The 16,586-nt window shown below is 39.5% G+C and overlaps 1 protein-coding gene across 5 annotated transcripts; it reads right to left on the bottom strand.

The window, feature by feature from the left end:
• Nucleotides 1-563: 563 nt before the first annotated feature.
• LOC117623244 (calmodulin-interacting protein 111) lies at nucleotides 564-9,055 on the bottom strand. Of its 5 annotated transcripts, none has more exons than XR_004585104.1 (12): nucleotides 8,615-9,055; nucleotides 8,355-8,513; nucleotides 6,998-7,848; nucleotides 6,260-6,464; nucleotides 5,076-5,286; nucleotides 4,093-4,577; nucleotides 3,188-3,614; nucleotides 2,934-3,014; nucleotides 2,485-2,675; nucleotides 2,233-2,407; nucleotides 1,250-1,355; nucleotides 564-791 (listed from the first exon to the last, which is right to left on the bottom strand). XR_004585104.1 is itself a non-coding variant. In XM_034354152.1 (12 exons), exons 1-11 carry the CDS (start codon nucleotides 8,888-8,890, stop codon nucleotides 2,267-2,269), a joined length of 2,910 nt encoding a protein of 969 aa, XP_034210043.1. In that variant the 5' UTR covers nucleotides 8,891-9,055; the 3' UTR covers nucleotides 564-788; nucleotides 2,233-2,266. The 5 variants fall into 5 exon arrangements, 3 of the variants coding, with proteins under 3 accessions (XP_034210043.1, XP_034210042.1, XP_034210041.1); XR_004585103.1 differs by having other exon boundaries at nucleotides 564-788; XM_034354152.1 differs by lacking the exon at nucleotides 1,250-1,355 and having other exon boundaries at nucleotides 564-788; nucleotides 4,093-4,232; nucleotides 4,350-4,577.
• Nucleotides 9,056-16,586: the final 7,531 nt, after the last annotated feature.

Genomic DNA, 16,586 nt, shown 5'->3' with positions numbered 1-16,586 from the left:
GAAGTACCTTTCTATGAGGTGAGGACACAGGTTATTTTTGTAAAAGAAACCGATCTCTGTGTGTATCAGAACTTGCGAAAATTCAAATATTGGTTGTCTAAGTTTACAGTTCACCCCCATCACTAGGGCTCGTCGTATGAGTTAGAGGTCGACATAGATTTTGATGATTCGTGTGTACCTAATTTTGTTTCATGATCATGACCCTTCTGTTTTGTTTTGCTAGGTTCGGTTTTGTTATTATTTTTCTACTCATTTTTCTCATTTTTCTTGTTTTGTTCACCATAAGCAAACATGCATGTTCTTCTGGGAAAACGTAGTTGGATGACCCTTTTGATAACTGAGCATGTGAGTGAAATACAAAGCAGTCACTTTATAATTTCTGTGTCATATGTAGAAAAGGTTTTGATATGGTGATCCTATCAATATGTTTTTATGCACTCTTTTTTTTATTTTTTTTATTTTTCGTTGTTTGGAGATTCTTTGGCAAGTGATGTCATGGTGATGGAGCTACATGTGTTTTTGTACACAAACACATGCAGCCCTAGAATAGGATGCAAGAATGGTGGACCCAAAAGAAGAAAGAGTCTTAAATATAAACATAAGCAATTTTTGTGACCATACTTCAAACTTCCACAAAATCATATAATCATTTGCATGTATCTAGGCTAGGGCTATATGTATCTTTCCAATGTGGTTCTGGTACTGAACTTGAGGAGGAAGAGGAATCTCCAAGGCTTCACCCTCCCCTGAGAGACAAAAGGAATAAACAACTCTCATAGCTTTTATACCTGCTTCAACATTGTAAAGAAAAAACATTCAGCCAGTTGATTTCACAATAAAGAGATATATGTATGTACACATACAGATGAGCAAAATCTACATAAAAGATTTTAGGGCGCATATATTTTAGGCAAATCCTAAAACTGCAAGGCCTTCTGTAACCTGTACGAGATCATGCCATGACATATCGTAGCCATTTCACGTGTCCAAATTTCATGTTGATACTGGATGTAGAGAAACATACAGCAGACACCAAGGCCTAAGACATCATCTATGGACATGACTCCTATAGTGTGCAAAGTTGTGAAAAGTGGAAATTCTGCAATCGTTCTTTACTAAACAGAACTTCTTAACAATTCCACCTTGGATTAGCATTAAACTAACTTGTCCATCCCGGATTTTGTGATCATTTGGTTAGTCCTATATAAAAACACCAAAACCCATGAATGAAAATTTCAAGATCGCTTACAGTTTCAGTATTGCCGACGTTTGAGAAAAATATCACGTCAAAATGTCATGATTCGAAATCCTTGCTACAGATAATTACTACTGGTAATTGTGTTTCAACAATCCCACTGCCGAAAATCAAACTCACTTATTACAAATGTATATGAGAATATCTCTTAATATATAGCAAACTTGTGCTGCATATATCACAAGTCAACAAAATCATATGATATTGATTTTAGATATTGCACTGTGGAAATAGATGCTAGAATTAAATTTCTGGTTAAAATATATATTTACTCTAAATTGATAATGTAAACATACAAAGCAAGTTCTCCATATAGACAAAGATCTTTCAATTCTATACAAGTCAAGACATGTCTTAATTGGAGCGAATATTCATATTTCAAGAAAGTGTTGTGCTGATACTGGCTGATAATTAATTTTGAGGAAACTATGAAGGCTAAACAACCTAGAAGTAACAAAACTTGAAAAGGATAACTTCAATTATTGTTTTAATCAACTTCTCAAACAATCCTCACAGGACAATCCTCACAGGCCTGTCAATCTGACTACCTAATTCTGTATCAGTAGTACTGCAGTCCACTCTATCAGGATGTAATGGATACAGAATGGTGAGTATTTTAAACATCAGAGTGATTTTATTCCCCAAGGACCTGTCATTACTGGAATTTTTATCTTGTTACATACATAGCTCACAATCTACAAAAGGTAAATTTGAAAATAGATCATTTCCTATGGTCGACCACAGTATACAGGACCATTTAGTAGAATCTAGAATCACACAATACTTCAAAAGCATCCAAAAAGAATAGCCCTATTGCAGGCTGATTAAAATTTCAAAAACAACTTTAACAGGGTTGCTTAAGTGCAATAAGTATAACACCGACAGGTTATAGAGTATATTTATTGACTTACAGCATATCCACCAAAATAACAAGCAGTTTTAAAAAATATGGAGTAAGACAGAGAGGAAAGGCTTACCATTATGGAAATCCACTAGAGAACTCCAGATAGCTTAGTTCTCGTTTGTGCTAGACATAACAAGTCTCTGAAATTTTTCTGATAGCTCTTGATAAAGCTGAGTTTCTGTCGGCTTCACTTGTTCAATTGCAGTCTTTAAATGTTGCATCTTTACTTCTGAGGCATCAAGGCTCTCCTGATAGAAGAAATAATCAAGAAATAATCAGATTAAGAAAAGAAACACTCATGCAACAAAATTAGGAACCATCTAACCTCCAAAGCTGCAACAGCTGCTTCTTTGCAAATTAACGATATATCAGCGCCAGTGCAGCCTTCTGAAAGATGAGCAAGTTCATATATGTTGACATCAGAACAGCACGGAATCTTGCGTAGATGAATACGAAATATCTCTTCCCGATCGGGTTCATTTGGAGGTCCCACATATAGCAGCCGGTCAAAGCGTCCTGTTCAAAAGAAATATATTCTTAGGAATGTTTGAAAAGTTTGTGGAGGTATAGAAAGAAGCTTGTAGAAAACTCAACCACCTTGTGTTTAACATGTTACGGGAAACGGTTGTTTTTCATGAGATGGGTGAATGTGAAGGTGAGTACAGAAAATGTGTATGTGTGTGTGTTTGAGAGAGAGAGAGAGAGAGAGAGAGAGAGAGAGAGAGAGAGAGAGAGAGAAAGAGAGTGTGTGTGTGTGCGTGTGAGATGTCGCACCTGGTCTTAGAAGGGCACCATCGATCTTGTCTGGCCTATTTGTAGCAGCAATCACAGTAACATCAACTCTTGCATGCAAACCTAATTTTAACAGTATTGATCAAGTCAAAGATACAATAGCAAAAAAAAAATTATTGCTTTAAGTGAGCATCCTGGCTAATAAAGAACCTACATATTGTTTAAGAAGAAGCCTTACAAAAATAAGCTACGAGAAAAAGCTACTGTGGATCCAATAATTTAGAACTGTTACTAACCATCCAATTCAACAAGCAGCTCACTCATAACCCTATCTGAAACTGAAACTCCATCACTTTCCTTCCCACGAATAGCAGCAAGACTGTCAATTTCATCAAAGAATATGATTGCTGGGGCATTAGCCCTTGCCTTTGCAAATAGGGATTTCACAGCCTTCTCAGATTCACCAACCCATTTGCTAAAAAGTTCTGGACCCTTCACAGCAAGGAAATTCAGCCGTGCTTCAGAAGCTACAGCACGAGCCATGAGGGTTTTGCTGCATCCAGGAGGACCAAACATCAGAACCCCTGTTGGGGGTCGAATCCCTATCTGTTTGAATGCATCCTGGTGTTTTTGAGGCCATATTACAGCTTCCATTAACTGATTTTTGACCTCCCTTTGACCACCAACATCTTCCCAATTAACCTTCGGAATCTCAAGTTTTACCTAGAAGTTTAAAGCAACAAATTAAGAGTCAGAGTACTTATATCAGAGAGAACATTCCTTCATATCTGCTGATAGAAAAGTTTCCTATCAAGTGACAGTCTAAAGGGCAACATAATTTATGATACCAGTGGCCACTGGTATCATCATGACATGGTTAGTCCAAAGCATGGCGCATGATATGATTAAATAATCAAACCACTGAAAAGTTCACATTTTGAACTCAGAAAAGTACTCTCTTGGAACTGTCAATCCAATGCGAGAAAAAATAAATAACTCCTAATGTCTTGTAGTTTCTGTAAGAGCAGTTGGACTCAAATAGCTGGCCATTTGGTCTGTGCTTGTCCATTGTTTGATGAGTCCATAAAGAGAAAGTGGAACCTTAACTTTAATTAAACTAGTTTAGGGATAATGGAACTTTGGTACACAACATAGACTAAACAAAAATGTCTGCCTGTAAACGTGGAAGTATTGACCCTACCTCTCGCATGGCACTAGGCCCCACTCTCATCCTGGCCTTTTCAAAATCTTCAAAAGCCACTTGTAAGACACATTCTTCTTCTATGCCATTCAGGAAATTATCACCATTTGCATTTGTTCCCTTCACATGCACAGATATCTCTGAAGAAAAATCCAAATCCAAATGTGAAATAGATGAAGATGTGGAATCTGAGTAATCCCTTGATACGCGTGTTGTATCTTTTGAGCAAAGAGATAGTATTAGACCATTAGAAATACCTTCCTGAGAAATAGATATTTGGTGCAAATAATCATGAGAGTATTTATATTTGACATATCGCTTAAGACAATTGAAGCCTGCCTCGTTACAAAGGGCAGCTAGATCAGCTCCTACGAAACCATGTGTAGCAATGGCAAGATGTTGGACTTGCTCATCTGAAAGAGAGTGCTCCATGGCACTGACAAGAACATTAAGTATCTCCAAACGTTGGTTGGGAGATGGCACACCTGAATGTCAATTTTCAAAGGAAAGATATTATTGACATATCTGAAAAGGGAAAACAAGCTCTGCCTACCATTATAAATACATTGATAGTGTAACAGAACAATCTTTATTCAAGTACTTTTCGAAACACAGGGATATTACTCAGTACACTTATAACAAATGTATAGCCAAAATACCCCAAAGATAAGGACATGAAAACATTAAAATAAAATAAAAACCAAAAGTTTCTAAATAAATAAACAAAGAATATGCAAATTAAACTAGCCTTCTGACAAAAATAAAATAAAATTTTAAACTAGGCTAATTATTATCTCTGCACCTGCACCTATAATAAGTATGAAAGCTACCACAATTCCCCTCAGTTTGTCAAACCTCTAACGGACCAACATATTAGATTGATACCTTTTTTTTTTTTTTTTCCTGCAAGTGTAACTCTGAAACTACTCAGAAAGGTTTTGGATATAACTAAAAAATAAGTACTACGAAAAACTTCATATTACCTATTTCAATTTCCTTGTCAAGTCTTCCGGTTCGTCTGAGTGCAGGATCAATGCTATCAAGCCTGTTGGTAGCACATATTACAAGTAATCCAGTTCTATGTACCCCGTCCCCATCTATCAACTTTGACAGTGTACTAACTATTCTTTCAGATAGCGCTTCACCTCCATCTTTCCTTGCAGGTGCAATAGCATCAAGCTCATCAATGAGTAACTGTGGACAGAATCCATTAGAGAAAATGAAGTATAGATGTGTGATACTGAATCAACTAGTCTCTCAAAGGCAATAGCTTGGTAATATAATCAAATTAATTAAACCACGTTCCACAAATATACATTCACTCTTTTAAAATGACACAGTTTAACTGTCAACATTTTATTGCCAACTAATAATGTTAACATTGCAGTATTAACTATAAAGTTAACCTTGTAGTGTTGACTAATAATGTTAACATTTTAGTTCTGTCTTTAAGCCCCCAAAAGGGCCTTTACTTGCATACATTGCTTATTAATTAAAACCTTGTAAATTCAAAAATTCCTTTTGGTACGTATTTTATCAAACTTCCTCAAAGTTAAGTTTTTATGATAGTTTTTTTAAATATAAATCAAGCCCTTGTTTGCTGTAAGTTCTTTGGTATAATTCTAGGACAGCATCTTTTCCAGTGTTTAGTTATATTTTCAAAGCATAAGGCGGGATTTGATTCAGTTTTTATTAGGCAATTTTGCACCTAGAGAGTATGCAAGGGGGTGTTAGGTTTGGATATACAAAATTAATCAATGTAGTCTTCACTACATCCCACAAAAAGGACCCCAAGTTAATGCAATTTTCAGCATAGTCAATTCCCTATGTACAAGTCTCCAGAATTTTTACTTCACACAATTGATTAACAATCTTCATTTCAAGATTTCTGTAAACTCTGACAATTTCCAAATTCCTAGGAAACCCTGTGCCATGTTTATTTGAGACTTTTAATGAGCTATCTACATAAATCACATCAGGGTTCACAATGACTAAAGGCCCGGGCCAGTATCAATAGTGCACATGAAAAGGATTAAAACAGTATTGCCTGTTGAATGGAGTACACAATTGTATATTTGCCTTTACCACCACATGCATCCAAGTTCTAACCAGAAAATGAAACCTTCAAACAAAAGGCAAGAAAATTGAAACAGAGAAGAAAACTAACCACAGAAGGCGCAGCTTGGCTAGCTGAATCAAAAACTTCATGCAAAGCTTGCTCACTTTCTCCATGGTATTGGCTCACAACTTCAGGTCCATTGACAGAGAAAAAATTGACGCCAGAATCACGGGCACATAGTCGAGCCAACGAAGTCTTTCCCGTACCAGGAGGACCATGAAGAAGCACTCCCTTTGTAGGTTTTAAACCAAAACTAATTAAAAAAAATATATGCATGAATTACTGTAAGAAAAGAATGGCCACAACTTATGAACACATCAAAACCATATGTTTCCACCGCCAAGTGAACATGTTAATTGGTTTGATCCTGGAAGACAAGAATTACAATATATATATATATTTTTTTTGTTCCAAAGATCAGCTGTATTTCCTGTAGACAAATCATTTAATGTATGCATCAGACGATATTGTAATGCCTTATTATTTGGTAATTCTATATGTTTCATCATTTGTAATTGAAAAATTCCATTTAGATTGACAAGTCATCTAACTTAAAAAATGTATCTTTTTCATGAATGGGGGAGCACACCACTAAGTAATTAGTAGTATAATCTTATAATTAACCATACAGCTTATACCTTACATGTTAATGGCCTTTATATCAAATGAATATTCGTACCACAATCAGAAGTTGTAGGATTTAACCAAAAGATGATTGCGGAAAGCCCGAAGTTTAGTATCTTTCGGGTACACTATTAAGAAACAATAATGTTTCATACGACGTACCTTGGTAAAATGTCCATAGAGGATGAAATTATGATGTCCTTCAAAATTTCATATTCTTTAGAAAGACCGGCCAATCTTGAAATATTATCTCCTGTATCAGCTATAGAATCATTACATTCCACACTAGACAGATTGCTTCTCTGCGGAGTTTCAGATGCTGGGTTTGATGACAAATGAAAACAGACTTTGGTTTCTCGCTTCACTAGAAAAGCATCATTTTCACCACCCATTAGTTCAGAAGCCTCATTTAGCAAATCATGATTAGCATTATTCTTTGACAAAGTTTTAGCACCAATCACTCGGAGTAAACAAAGCTGTGAAAGCATTGGGATAGTCACAAAATTTCCAATAAGTAGACAGCGAGAATACAACCATGTTGTAGCACATGTCTGCAGAAGTCTTTTTGTACTGTCATCCCCTAAAACCTCTTCAATATCAAAAGAATCAACAGATGACTCATTGGGAATGGTTACATTTCCTACTGACTCCCCACGCCGTGGTGAAGTTACTGGACTGGTATCAGAAACACTAAGCTTTGATTGATTCAATGGTGTCTTTGGGGATGCAAGCATTCCATTTTCAGAATGACAGTAAGATTTTTCATAAGAAAAATTCGCAGAGGTATTGTTCATAATTAATCTATTGTTAGAATGAAGAAGCTGCAAAACTAACTCCTTGCAGTCGTAAACTGAGAGGCAATTAACTTTCGTGCTACGTGCTTTTCTTGTATCACATACAAGACCAGCTTGGGATTGATTTTGTACAGAGTGGATGAATATGACCCTGCCTGATGGAGGACAACCCATTGTATTTGAAAGATGTGAAGACAATCGCACTCCGTTCTTTATAACCTGAGATAAAGACATGAATAAAAATAAATAAAATGCAGAACCCAAATGTTGTAACGCAATAATTTATTCGAATGAATCACCATTGGAAATCCAAACTCCAAAGTGCCTAAGGCAATTAAAAAAAACGTATTTATTTAATCAACAAGGTTTCCATAACAAATTGCACACAACGAATTCGATAATTAGATTTTTTGATCTGATCACAGGATGCCATTTCAATATTCAACAATACAGTTCAAACAGTAAAGAAGTGAAGTTAGGACCTCTTCCTTTTACAAAAACAAGTTCATATATGGAACATCCTTTGGGATATTAGTAGTCACCCAGTACTGGAGAATGCGTATTTACTGTTTAGAGTTTAGACGCACGCTAATGCCACATGTTTTATGTTTTATTGCATAGTAATTCATCTGCTGAGCCTTTTTTTTGTTCTTAGAAAAACCATTTGTCACAATTGCCATATCAAATAAAGGGTGCAAAAAAAGTAACCCAGTTGCCATTCAAACCTTAGACGACGGAAAAATAGTTGCAAGAGCAAAGTAGTTCCCTGCGTCATTAGTTAACTGCCCACAAGAATCAACCCCAAAACGTCTAGCACATTCATCTGCTAATGAGCTGAGAGGAAATCCATCTGAAAATCTACTCTTCAAACGAGGAATAGACACCTATCAATCCAATGAGGGCAAAAACATGACACAGTTAAACCAACAACAAAACAAGAAACAAACTTTGGATTTTTTTACAACATGAAAAAGTGGAAATTTACCGACACAATGGATCCAGGAATGAAGGAAGAGGCAACCATGGAAGGCTCTGAAAGCCAAATTTTACAGCTTTTGGGGTCGTCCTGAACATCAGTGACTCGGCCAATGAAAGCAGAGTTCCCAATCAGAGATGGGTATTTAACCGAAGCTAGTTCAAGAGAGCTTGCAAGAATCTCTTCAGTAGCTTCAAAATCAAGTGACACAGGTGAAGAAAAGTTGTCAGAATTCGACAACCTTGATTGTGTCTTTGAATGCTTCTTTCCCTTTGAAGAAGGCATCTGTAAATACAATACTCACAAGATTGGTGTTTTGGTATGGGGTCTCTGCTATGACTATGAGAAACAAATAGTTTCAGTTGACACAGAAAAAAGAGTTAGCAACAGAGAAACAGAGAGGCAAGAGGGTGAGAAGAGAGACTCAGACTGAGAGCGGCGCGCTCGAGACGGTTGAATCCGAACCCGTCCAAGTATATTAAAAGTCGAGTTAGAAATGGCATTGAGTTGAACTTAGCTTGTGCAGCCCGATGAATCCGGATTGGGCTTTATTATTGTGACCGCCGGTTTGGCAGAAATGCTACGATGAGGATAGGGTTCGTCGTTGGGCCAGCTTGGCCCGAAATATTTGGGTTTGAGTTGGGCTCGGGTTGGGTTTTATGGGCTTTTTTTATTTTTCAAGTCGAATTGCGTGCTTACAAATAGTCTCTACCGTCAAGTTTCGTAAAAAACTTCGTTAATTGTTGATGTGGCATGCACGGGCCGTGCCGGGCCGGCCCATCCCATTTAAACTCGTGCTTTTAACATTTTCGTGTCGGGCCGAGTCGACCCATTTAATTTATCGGGCTGTGTCGTGTCGGCCCATTTAGTAAAATCATTGATCTTGGCCCGGGCCAAAGCCCATGTCCATATTGAAACGGGTCGGGCCGGGCTCATGTCGTGCCCTTACTCGCGCTCGTGCCATACTCGGGCCCAAGAATCAATCCATTTAATTTGAATTTTTTTTCACTTGATCTTTTTTTCCACTAGATAATTCAAATTATAAACATTAAAAATATAATTAGAGGCAAGAAATAATGAACTATTTGAAAACATTAATCAATCAAACATCCAAACAATATGAAATGGCGAAGGGCAAAAAAGTTCCCAACTCCACAAAGTCCACTTCAACTTTTCATCTTTAAACAACTTATTATTTTATATGTGAAAAAATGTTTTGCTTTGATTTTAAGAGAAGCGTATATGTCATATGTACTGATTAGATATCAAGTCCAATGTTGTTTAATTAATTTGTAGTTGATATGTTTAATTAATTAAGGACCCAAGTAATTTCCCTAAAATGAAAGACATTAAATATACATTTATGATTTTTTTTTTTAAAAAAAACATATAAATAATGACATTAGATATCAAATTATTGCATTTTGACTTTTGAGAAAGAAAAAAATGTTAAGTGGGCCGTGCTTGGGCTTGTGCTTGGGCTCGTTCCGTGCTTGAAGCGTGCTCGGACCTTGGGTCGGCCCAGTCCATTGGACCTCATTTTTTGTTCCGGCCCGGCCTAAGTTTTCGTGCCTTGCCAAGCACGGCCCATTAATATTCGTGTTCGTGTCATGCCATGCCTCATTTAAACGGGCTGGGCCGGCTCGTCCCGTTTGACACCTCTAAGCATACATGAGAGCCCACATATCCAATAATATAGTGTCATGTGTATTTAATATACAATATATATTCTAAAAATAATTTTAAATTTTAAATTCATAAAAATTAAAAAAGAAAAATTCAAAAGAAAATTTGTATTTTAAAATATAAATTATTTTTATAAAATATATATTGTATTTTAAATACATCCCACTATATTATTGGATATAGGCTCCACATATATGTCACATCAATAAACTAACAAAGTTTTTTATGGAAGGACTATTTGTGAGCATACATATCAACCTTGAGGACCACAAATAACACAAAAAGGCAAGAAGGACGTAATCTGATAGTTTCATGAACCTCACGGATGTTTTGTAATAAAAAGCCTAAAAATAAATTAAAGTAAAAAGACAAGACATTTACTTAAATGTTTATAATGGAAATAAGGCAATGAAAGGGAAAACTAGGCAATAAGCGAGCCTACTCGAGCCATGCGTTGGCCTTGTTGGGCCTGGTTAAGAGCAGGGTAGAAGTTTCAAAACTTAAGCCTAAGACCTACTTAACCTTAGAACGGGTCGGGTCAAGCGAGCCTAACCATCAGGTCGAGAACTACCACTTCGGCCCTCAGACTGCGGGCCAAATGTCGACCCCTAAATGGGGGTTTAATCCCATTATCCAATAAGAGAGAAAATATTGGACTTAAACTTTTTAATGATTGAATAGTGGGATTGAATTGTTCACCTCGTTCAGCCCCCTCACCCAAATCCCCCCTTATTGTAGCATCTCCATGGTTTTGAACTCCTCAACTAACCTAGTTTGGTGAAGAAAAAAAATTGTTTTTGTTTTTGTTTTTGTTTGTTTGTTTGTTTGAGGACCTTTTCTATTGAAAGGGGCGATAGCATATTAAACTCACACACACAACACGGATGCTAGGACTCGAACCCAAAACCGTGCCTGAGGGAGTAAATACTCCAAACCACTACACTAGTAGGTTCTTTGCTTGGTAAATTTTAATATAAAACTACAGTCCCGATCTCTTGGACCACAGGAGTCCAAGAGATTGTGGTCACCCACCGTTGGATATTAATCCAATGGTTCAAAATGATATATATAAATGCAATATGGCATAAAATGATTATTACCCGATTCAAGTCAACCGTTGAATTTACATCCAACGGTGAGTGACCGACCATAAATCTCTTGGACTACAGGAGTCCAAGAGATCAGGACTGTATAAAACTATTGTAATTGTGGATAAATATTGCTAACAAAGTGTGCCACTGCTACACTTTCTTCAAAGCTTGTTTGGTGGAGAATATGAGATTTTACTTTTGCATCCATTTAATTTCATACTTATTATTTTATTCTTGATTTTTTTTTAAAATTCTTAACGGGTGAAATAGGTCGTGTTAAGAATAACTGCTTGACACAAACACAACACAAAAATTGCAAACACTACCCGTTTGCCTGGTGTACATATACCCATTTCTACCATCAATACTATGAATATATTCATTTAAATTGGAGAAAAAAAATCAAAATCAATCATTTTTCATTTATTTAATTATATTTTATATATGAAATTCCTTTTTCATCATTTTGCATGAAATTGAGAGACAAAAATCCCACATATTGCCTAAATGGGTTAAATTTTGAGGAAAAAACCCACAAGATGGTAGAGTTAGACAAAAGAGCCCAACAACGATTTTAATTGCCCTCGTTTAAATTATTTTTTTTCTTCTTTTCATAGAGTCGTTCAAATGAATATTTTTTCTTTGTTTTTCTTGTGCGATTTCTATATATGAAACCTAAGTTTGAGTGCGATTTCTTCGATTTAGTTCAATTCGAGTTTTGATTTTTGATTTTAGGATCGATGTTACACTGTAGGATTTTCGCAAGCATTTTTGTTATTCTCTGATCTACGATTTTATGGTTTCTAGTTGAATTTTGAGTTCTGAAATCATTATGCAAGTCAGATTCTCCTAGTTGTTAAGTTTTTTTCGGATTTGACTCAAAGTAAGTGTTAATAATTTTCTTCTAATTTATTAAGATCTAGATTGTTTGAGTACAGTTTTGATAACACAAAGCTACAAAAGAAGCCTCATATGATTGCGATGAAATAGTTTTGCCCATTATTAGTGGAAAGCCAGGAAGGTACTTAGGAGTCAACATTTGGCCCACGGCCAATGGGCCGAAATGGGTAGCATGAAGCTCGATGGGCCAAGGTTCAGCCCTGCTTGATGATTAGGCATGTTCGGCTTGGCCTTGGGTAAAGCTTGGGCTTAGGATTTGAAACCTTCGGACTGCCCACGGCCCGTTCTAACATTGCCCATCTGTGGCTAGGCCTAGTCTAGGCCCGTCTGTGGCTCGGCCCGATCTAGGCCCTCTTCCTTGGCTCGACTCGGTCTGGTCTAGGCTCGTCCTCTTTTTTAAGATTTAATTGATGCACACTCTAACCTCCTTTTATACATAATCAAAATAATGTAATATGAATGATAAACTAATAAACTTCTTATTTTATTTACACATGTTGTAAATTAAGTTAATTTTTTCAATGTTGTCTAAAATTTTGTAACAAACAATATACACAATATCTTTTAGTGCCCTTTTTTTTGTCAAGTTCAAATCTAATGGTTCAATAAAGAATTTGAAAGATTATTTTGCTTTTATTAATTATAATGGCGCAACTTTCTTTAATTTTCATGATGTCAATCCTAGTTTGGGATAAAAGTAACACATTTTCATATGATTTATTTTTAGGTATAATATTTTTTAAATATATTGGCTGTTGTTCTAGGTCTAGTAAAAGAGTTTACCTCTTTCACCAAAAAAAAGTAAATGAGTTTAGCTCTTATATTTTTGTTTTCTTTAGTTATATAGTAATCTATACTATTGTTCTTTTTATCCATCACTTTTGACAAAAAAAAAGTGTAACAAAAAGATTTAAAAGACTTAGAATTTTTTTCTTTTTTAAAAAGCTCGGCCTGTTTAGGCCCATGGTGGCTCGATGCATTAGGTAGGTAAAAGCCCAGCCTAATGGGCAGACTTAAATCCTTTGAAATCTATGCCCAGCCCGAAATTTTAAAATAGCCCGTTAGGGCTAGCCTGGCCCAGTAATGAACCCAAAGAGTACTTATGCAACCGTGCACGTTCTTTTGGGAAAACAAAGTTGGATGACCCTTTTGCTAATTGTGCATGTGATTGAAATACAAAGCAGTCATTATACATACCTTCACAGGACAAGTACTGGTGCAGGTGTACAGATGTTGAAGGTGATGCCACAACCGTTTGTGTTTATTTTGGAGGACACCCCAAAATCGAATGAATTTATGTTGCCATCTTCATAATTTTTGTGTTTTTATGCACTCTGTTGATGCGAAAAAGTGGTTTGACACGTGGTTCGCCCAACTTAGTGATATCGTGCCTTCGGAAGGGAGTTGGTCTTCGAAAGATCAGGTTCCTGCAAAAAGGGAACGTTCGGTAAGACCTTGGGGTACTGGTGCGGTACCGGCCGAAGGCTCTCCGATGCTTCAGTAAGTACGGATTTAGTAAATGTCAGATTACAGATCAAGCGATAGCGTACCGTTGATCGTTCTCCCTCCTTCTTTTGGGAATAGGGGTCTCCTTATATAGGCCTTGGGAGGTGTGCATTATGTTTATATTTCCGATGTGGGACTGTAGGAGCTGGTCGAGAGCATGACACGTGTCCTAGGTCAAAAGTGTCAAGATGTATAGGATTCGGTAGGGGATATGCCGAAGGACCCGTAATGTGAAGTTGTCGATTCTGTCCACGTGTCAGGTGGTCATTGGTCGTTAATATACGGTATAAACAGTAGTCCCCCAAGTTCTCTTCCGAAGGTTCTTCGGAAGGGAATTTGGTTCTACCCTGAGGGTTCGTAGATGCCCTGCCGTTCGGCAAGTTCGTTTGTGGAAGGCTTCTCTGAGATCCAATGGATCGCCAAGGCTCAGAGGGGAGAGGGCAGAGACGCCTCGTTTCCCGTGCCCGGCGCCTGGAGACGCTTTGCCTTCTGCACCCGGCGTGCAGAGACGCTTCGTCTTCTGTACCAGGCGTGCAGCTGACATCTCCATCCACCGGGCGACACGTGGCCAGCGAAGCGACGTCTGACGGCTGCAATTATGAGCCGTTTGGTTTCCCGAGGCGTACCGTTACAGCCATCTTCCTATAAATAGAGATGGCTCCAGGTGTAGAGCTCACTTTGCATTTGAGAGTGACGCGAGAACTTTATGTGGGCGATTACCGAAGATTGTGAACGGCAATCGAGGCAATTTTCAAAAGAGTTATCGGCAATCAAGGAGATTCCCGAAGCGTTCGAACGGCAATCAAGGCGATTCTTAAGTAGTTATCAGCAATCAAAGCTCCCAACAACACCCAAGGTAAGGTACCGTTCGGTACTCCCAACTCTCTTTTTATTTGATTGTATCTCCTTATGGCGTAGGCTTGCCGATCGTAACATAGGATTTCTTTCGGTAGTCTAGTGACCATAGGTAGTGATTTAGGTATCGGTAGGGTAGCGTGGCACGAGCCTTAGTTTCCCTTTATCTGTTTTGTAGATGTCCGATAGCGAGTCTTCCTTCGGCAGTGAGCCCAATGCCTTCGATGAGGAGTTATCATCGGGCTGGGACACATCTAGTTTGGCCGTGAGCTTTGATGCCGAGGGGCAAGAGGACACCGATGTTCGAATTATCGGTGAGGAGGTGAACTCCGTTCCTGCTCATGGCGTCGGCAAGGGGCTGATGACGGGGCAGCCGCTTCCGCTGGCCGCGGTCTTCAAAGACGGTACCCGATTTGGTACCCCCGATCCCCTGCCGGAGGCTTCTACCTCTGGTCGTGATGAGATCATTGCTGGTCCCTCTCGGCCGAGGATAACAATCGTCCACCGGGAGCGGTCTAGGATACCGGTGGGCGTGCCGAAGAGAGCTCTATTCGGGGTCGACTATTTAGAGCCGAATAAGATCACCGAACGGGAGCTCCAAAAGATTAGGGCCGAATACCTCATTCCAGATTCGGGGAAGATGAGGATTCCGAGCCCTACGGAATGCCTTAGCGAACCCGGGGACGGTGAAGTCGCCTTCTTCACCGATATGCTGGTGCAAGGGGGCAGGTTGCCGTTGCAGCCTGCCGTCCAGAAGATCCTAGCCCAGATCGGGTACGCCCCGGGCCAATACAACCCTAACTTCTGGGTGGCCCTGATGGGGGTGATAACGGCATTTGGGATTGCCGGGGAGGGGGAGCCCTCCTACGAACAGTTCTCCCACCTCTACAGCGTCACCAAGTCAAAGAGGGCCGATCATGGTGGCTGGGTTCAGGCGAACTGCCTGAAGGCTTCCGAGCGGGGGCACTTTATCAGCTCGGTGCCGACTTCCCAGAAGTCGTGGAGGAATCGGCGGGTTCTACTCTCCGGGGATTGGGAATCACCGTCGGGAGTACGCCCGCAGTTCCCTGTGCCCACGACTTTCCAAACCGCCGGTAGGGTTCCTAGTTGCCGATCGGTAGGCTGTCTTACTTTTTATTCTTTTTTATATCCGCTACTGATTCATTCTTCGGACAGGCAAACTCAAGCAGCCGACTCCTACACAAGGTCAGATTCGGCAGATCGACAGGGTGAGGCTGAAGGTACCGGCTGCCGAGCGAGTGTATCCGCGTTTCCTCTTCACCGACAATCTCATCAGAGCCGGACTTGTCAACCCTGCCGAGAGTAAGTATACTAGTTGGGTTTTCCATCTCTCCCTTTTTTTTTGTATGCACGCTGATTGATTGGTTGCATTTAACCAGTGACGGACTCGAGGAAGGCTGCCGAGGCCAAGAAGATGAACGAATCTTCGAGGCGGCGCCTTATGATGGGCCTCGAGAAGAAGAAGAAGAAGCAGCCCGAGGCCCCTGCCGTTCGGCAAGAGACGGATCCCGAGGACGTGGTCTTCTCTGAGCGCCTGCGGCAGTTGGGCTTCGAAACCGCTGCCCGGCCTACTGCCGAGGGTCAAGTCACAAGGCAGCCGGATGCCGATGCTGCCGCTTCAAGAGCCGCCGGCAAACGGCCGGTGATGGTGGACTTGGAGGCCTCGCCCGCTTCCAAACGGAGCGCCCGTCGGAGGCTCCTAGGGCCGTATTTGCGGCAGAGGACGAGGACGGACCTACCGAGGCCGTCACCATCGCCTGCCCTTCGAAGGCGGTGCAGTTCGTCAACCATATGATCCTCGGATCACAAATGGAACTACCGGAAGTTGACGAACTGCCGAAGAAACTTCTTCGGGAGCAAGCGGGACGCGCCTTCCGACTGCAGGCAGCGGTAAGATTCTACCTCCGGTGTTATTTTTTCAT

The sequence above is a fragment of the Prunus dulcis genome, chromosome 3, assembly GCF_902201215.1.
Source record: "Prunus dulcis chromosome 3, ALMONDv2, whole genome shotgun sequence".
Classification (NCBI taxonomy): Eukaryota; Viridiplantae; Streptophyta; class Magnoliopsida; order Rosales; family Rosaceae; genus Prunus; species Prunus dulcis.
The sequence above is the reverse complement of the archived record's forward strand: the minus strand, read 5'-3'. Positions and strand labels throughout refer to the sequence as shown.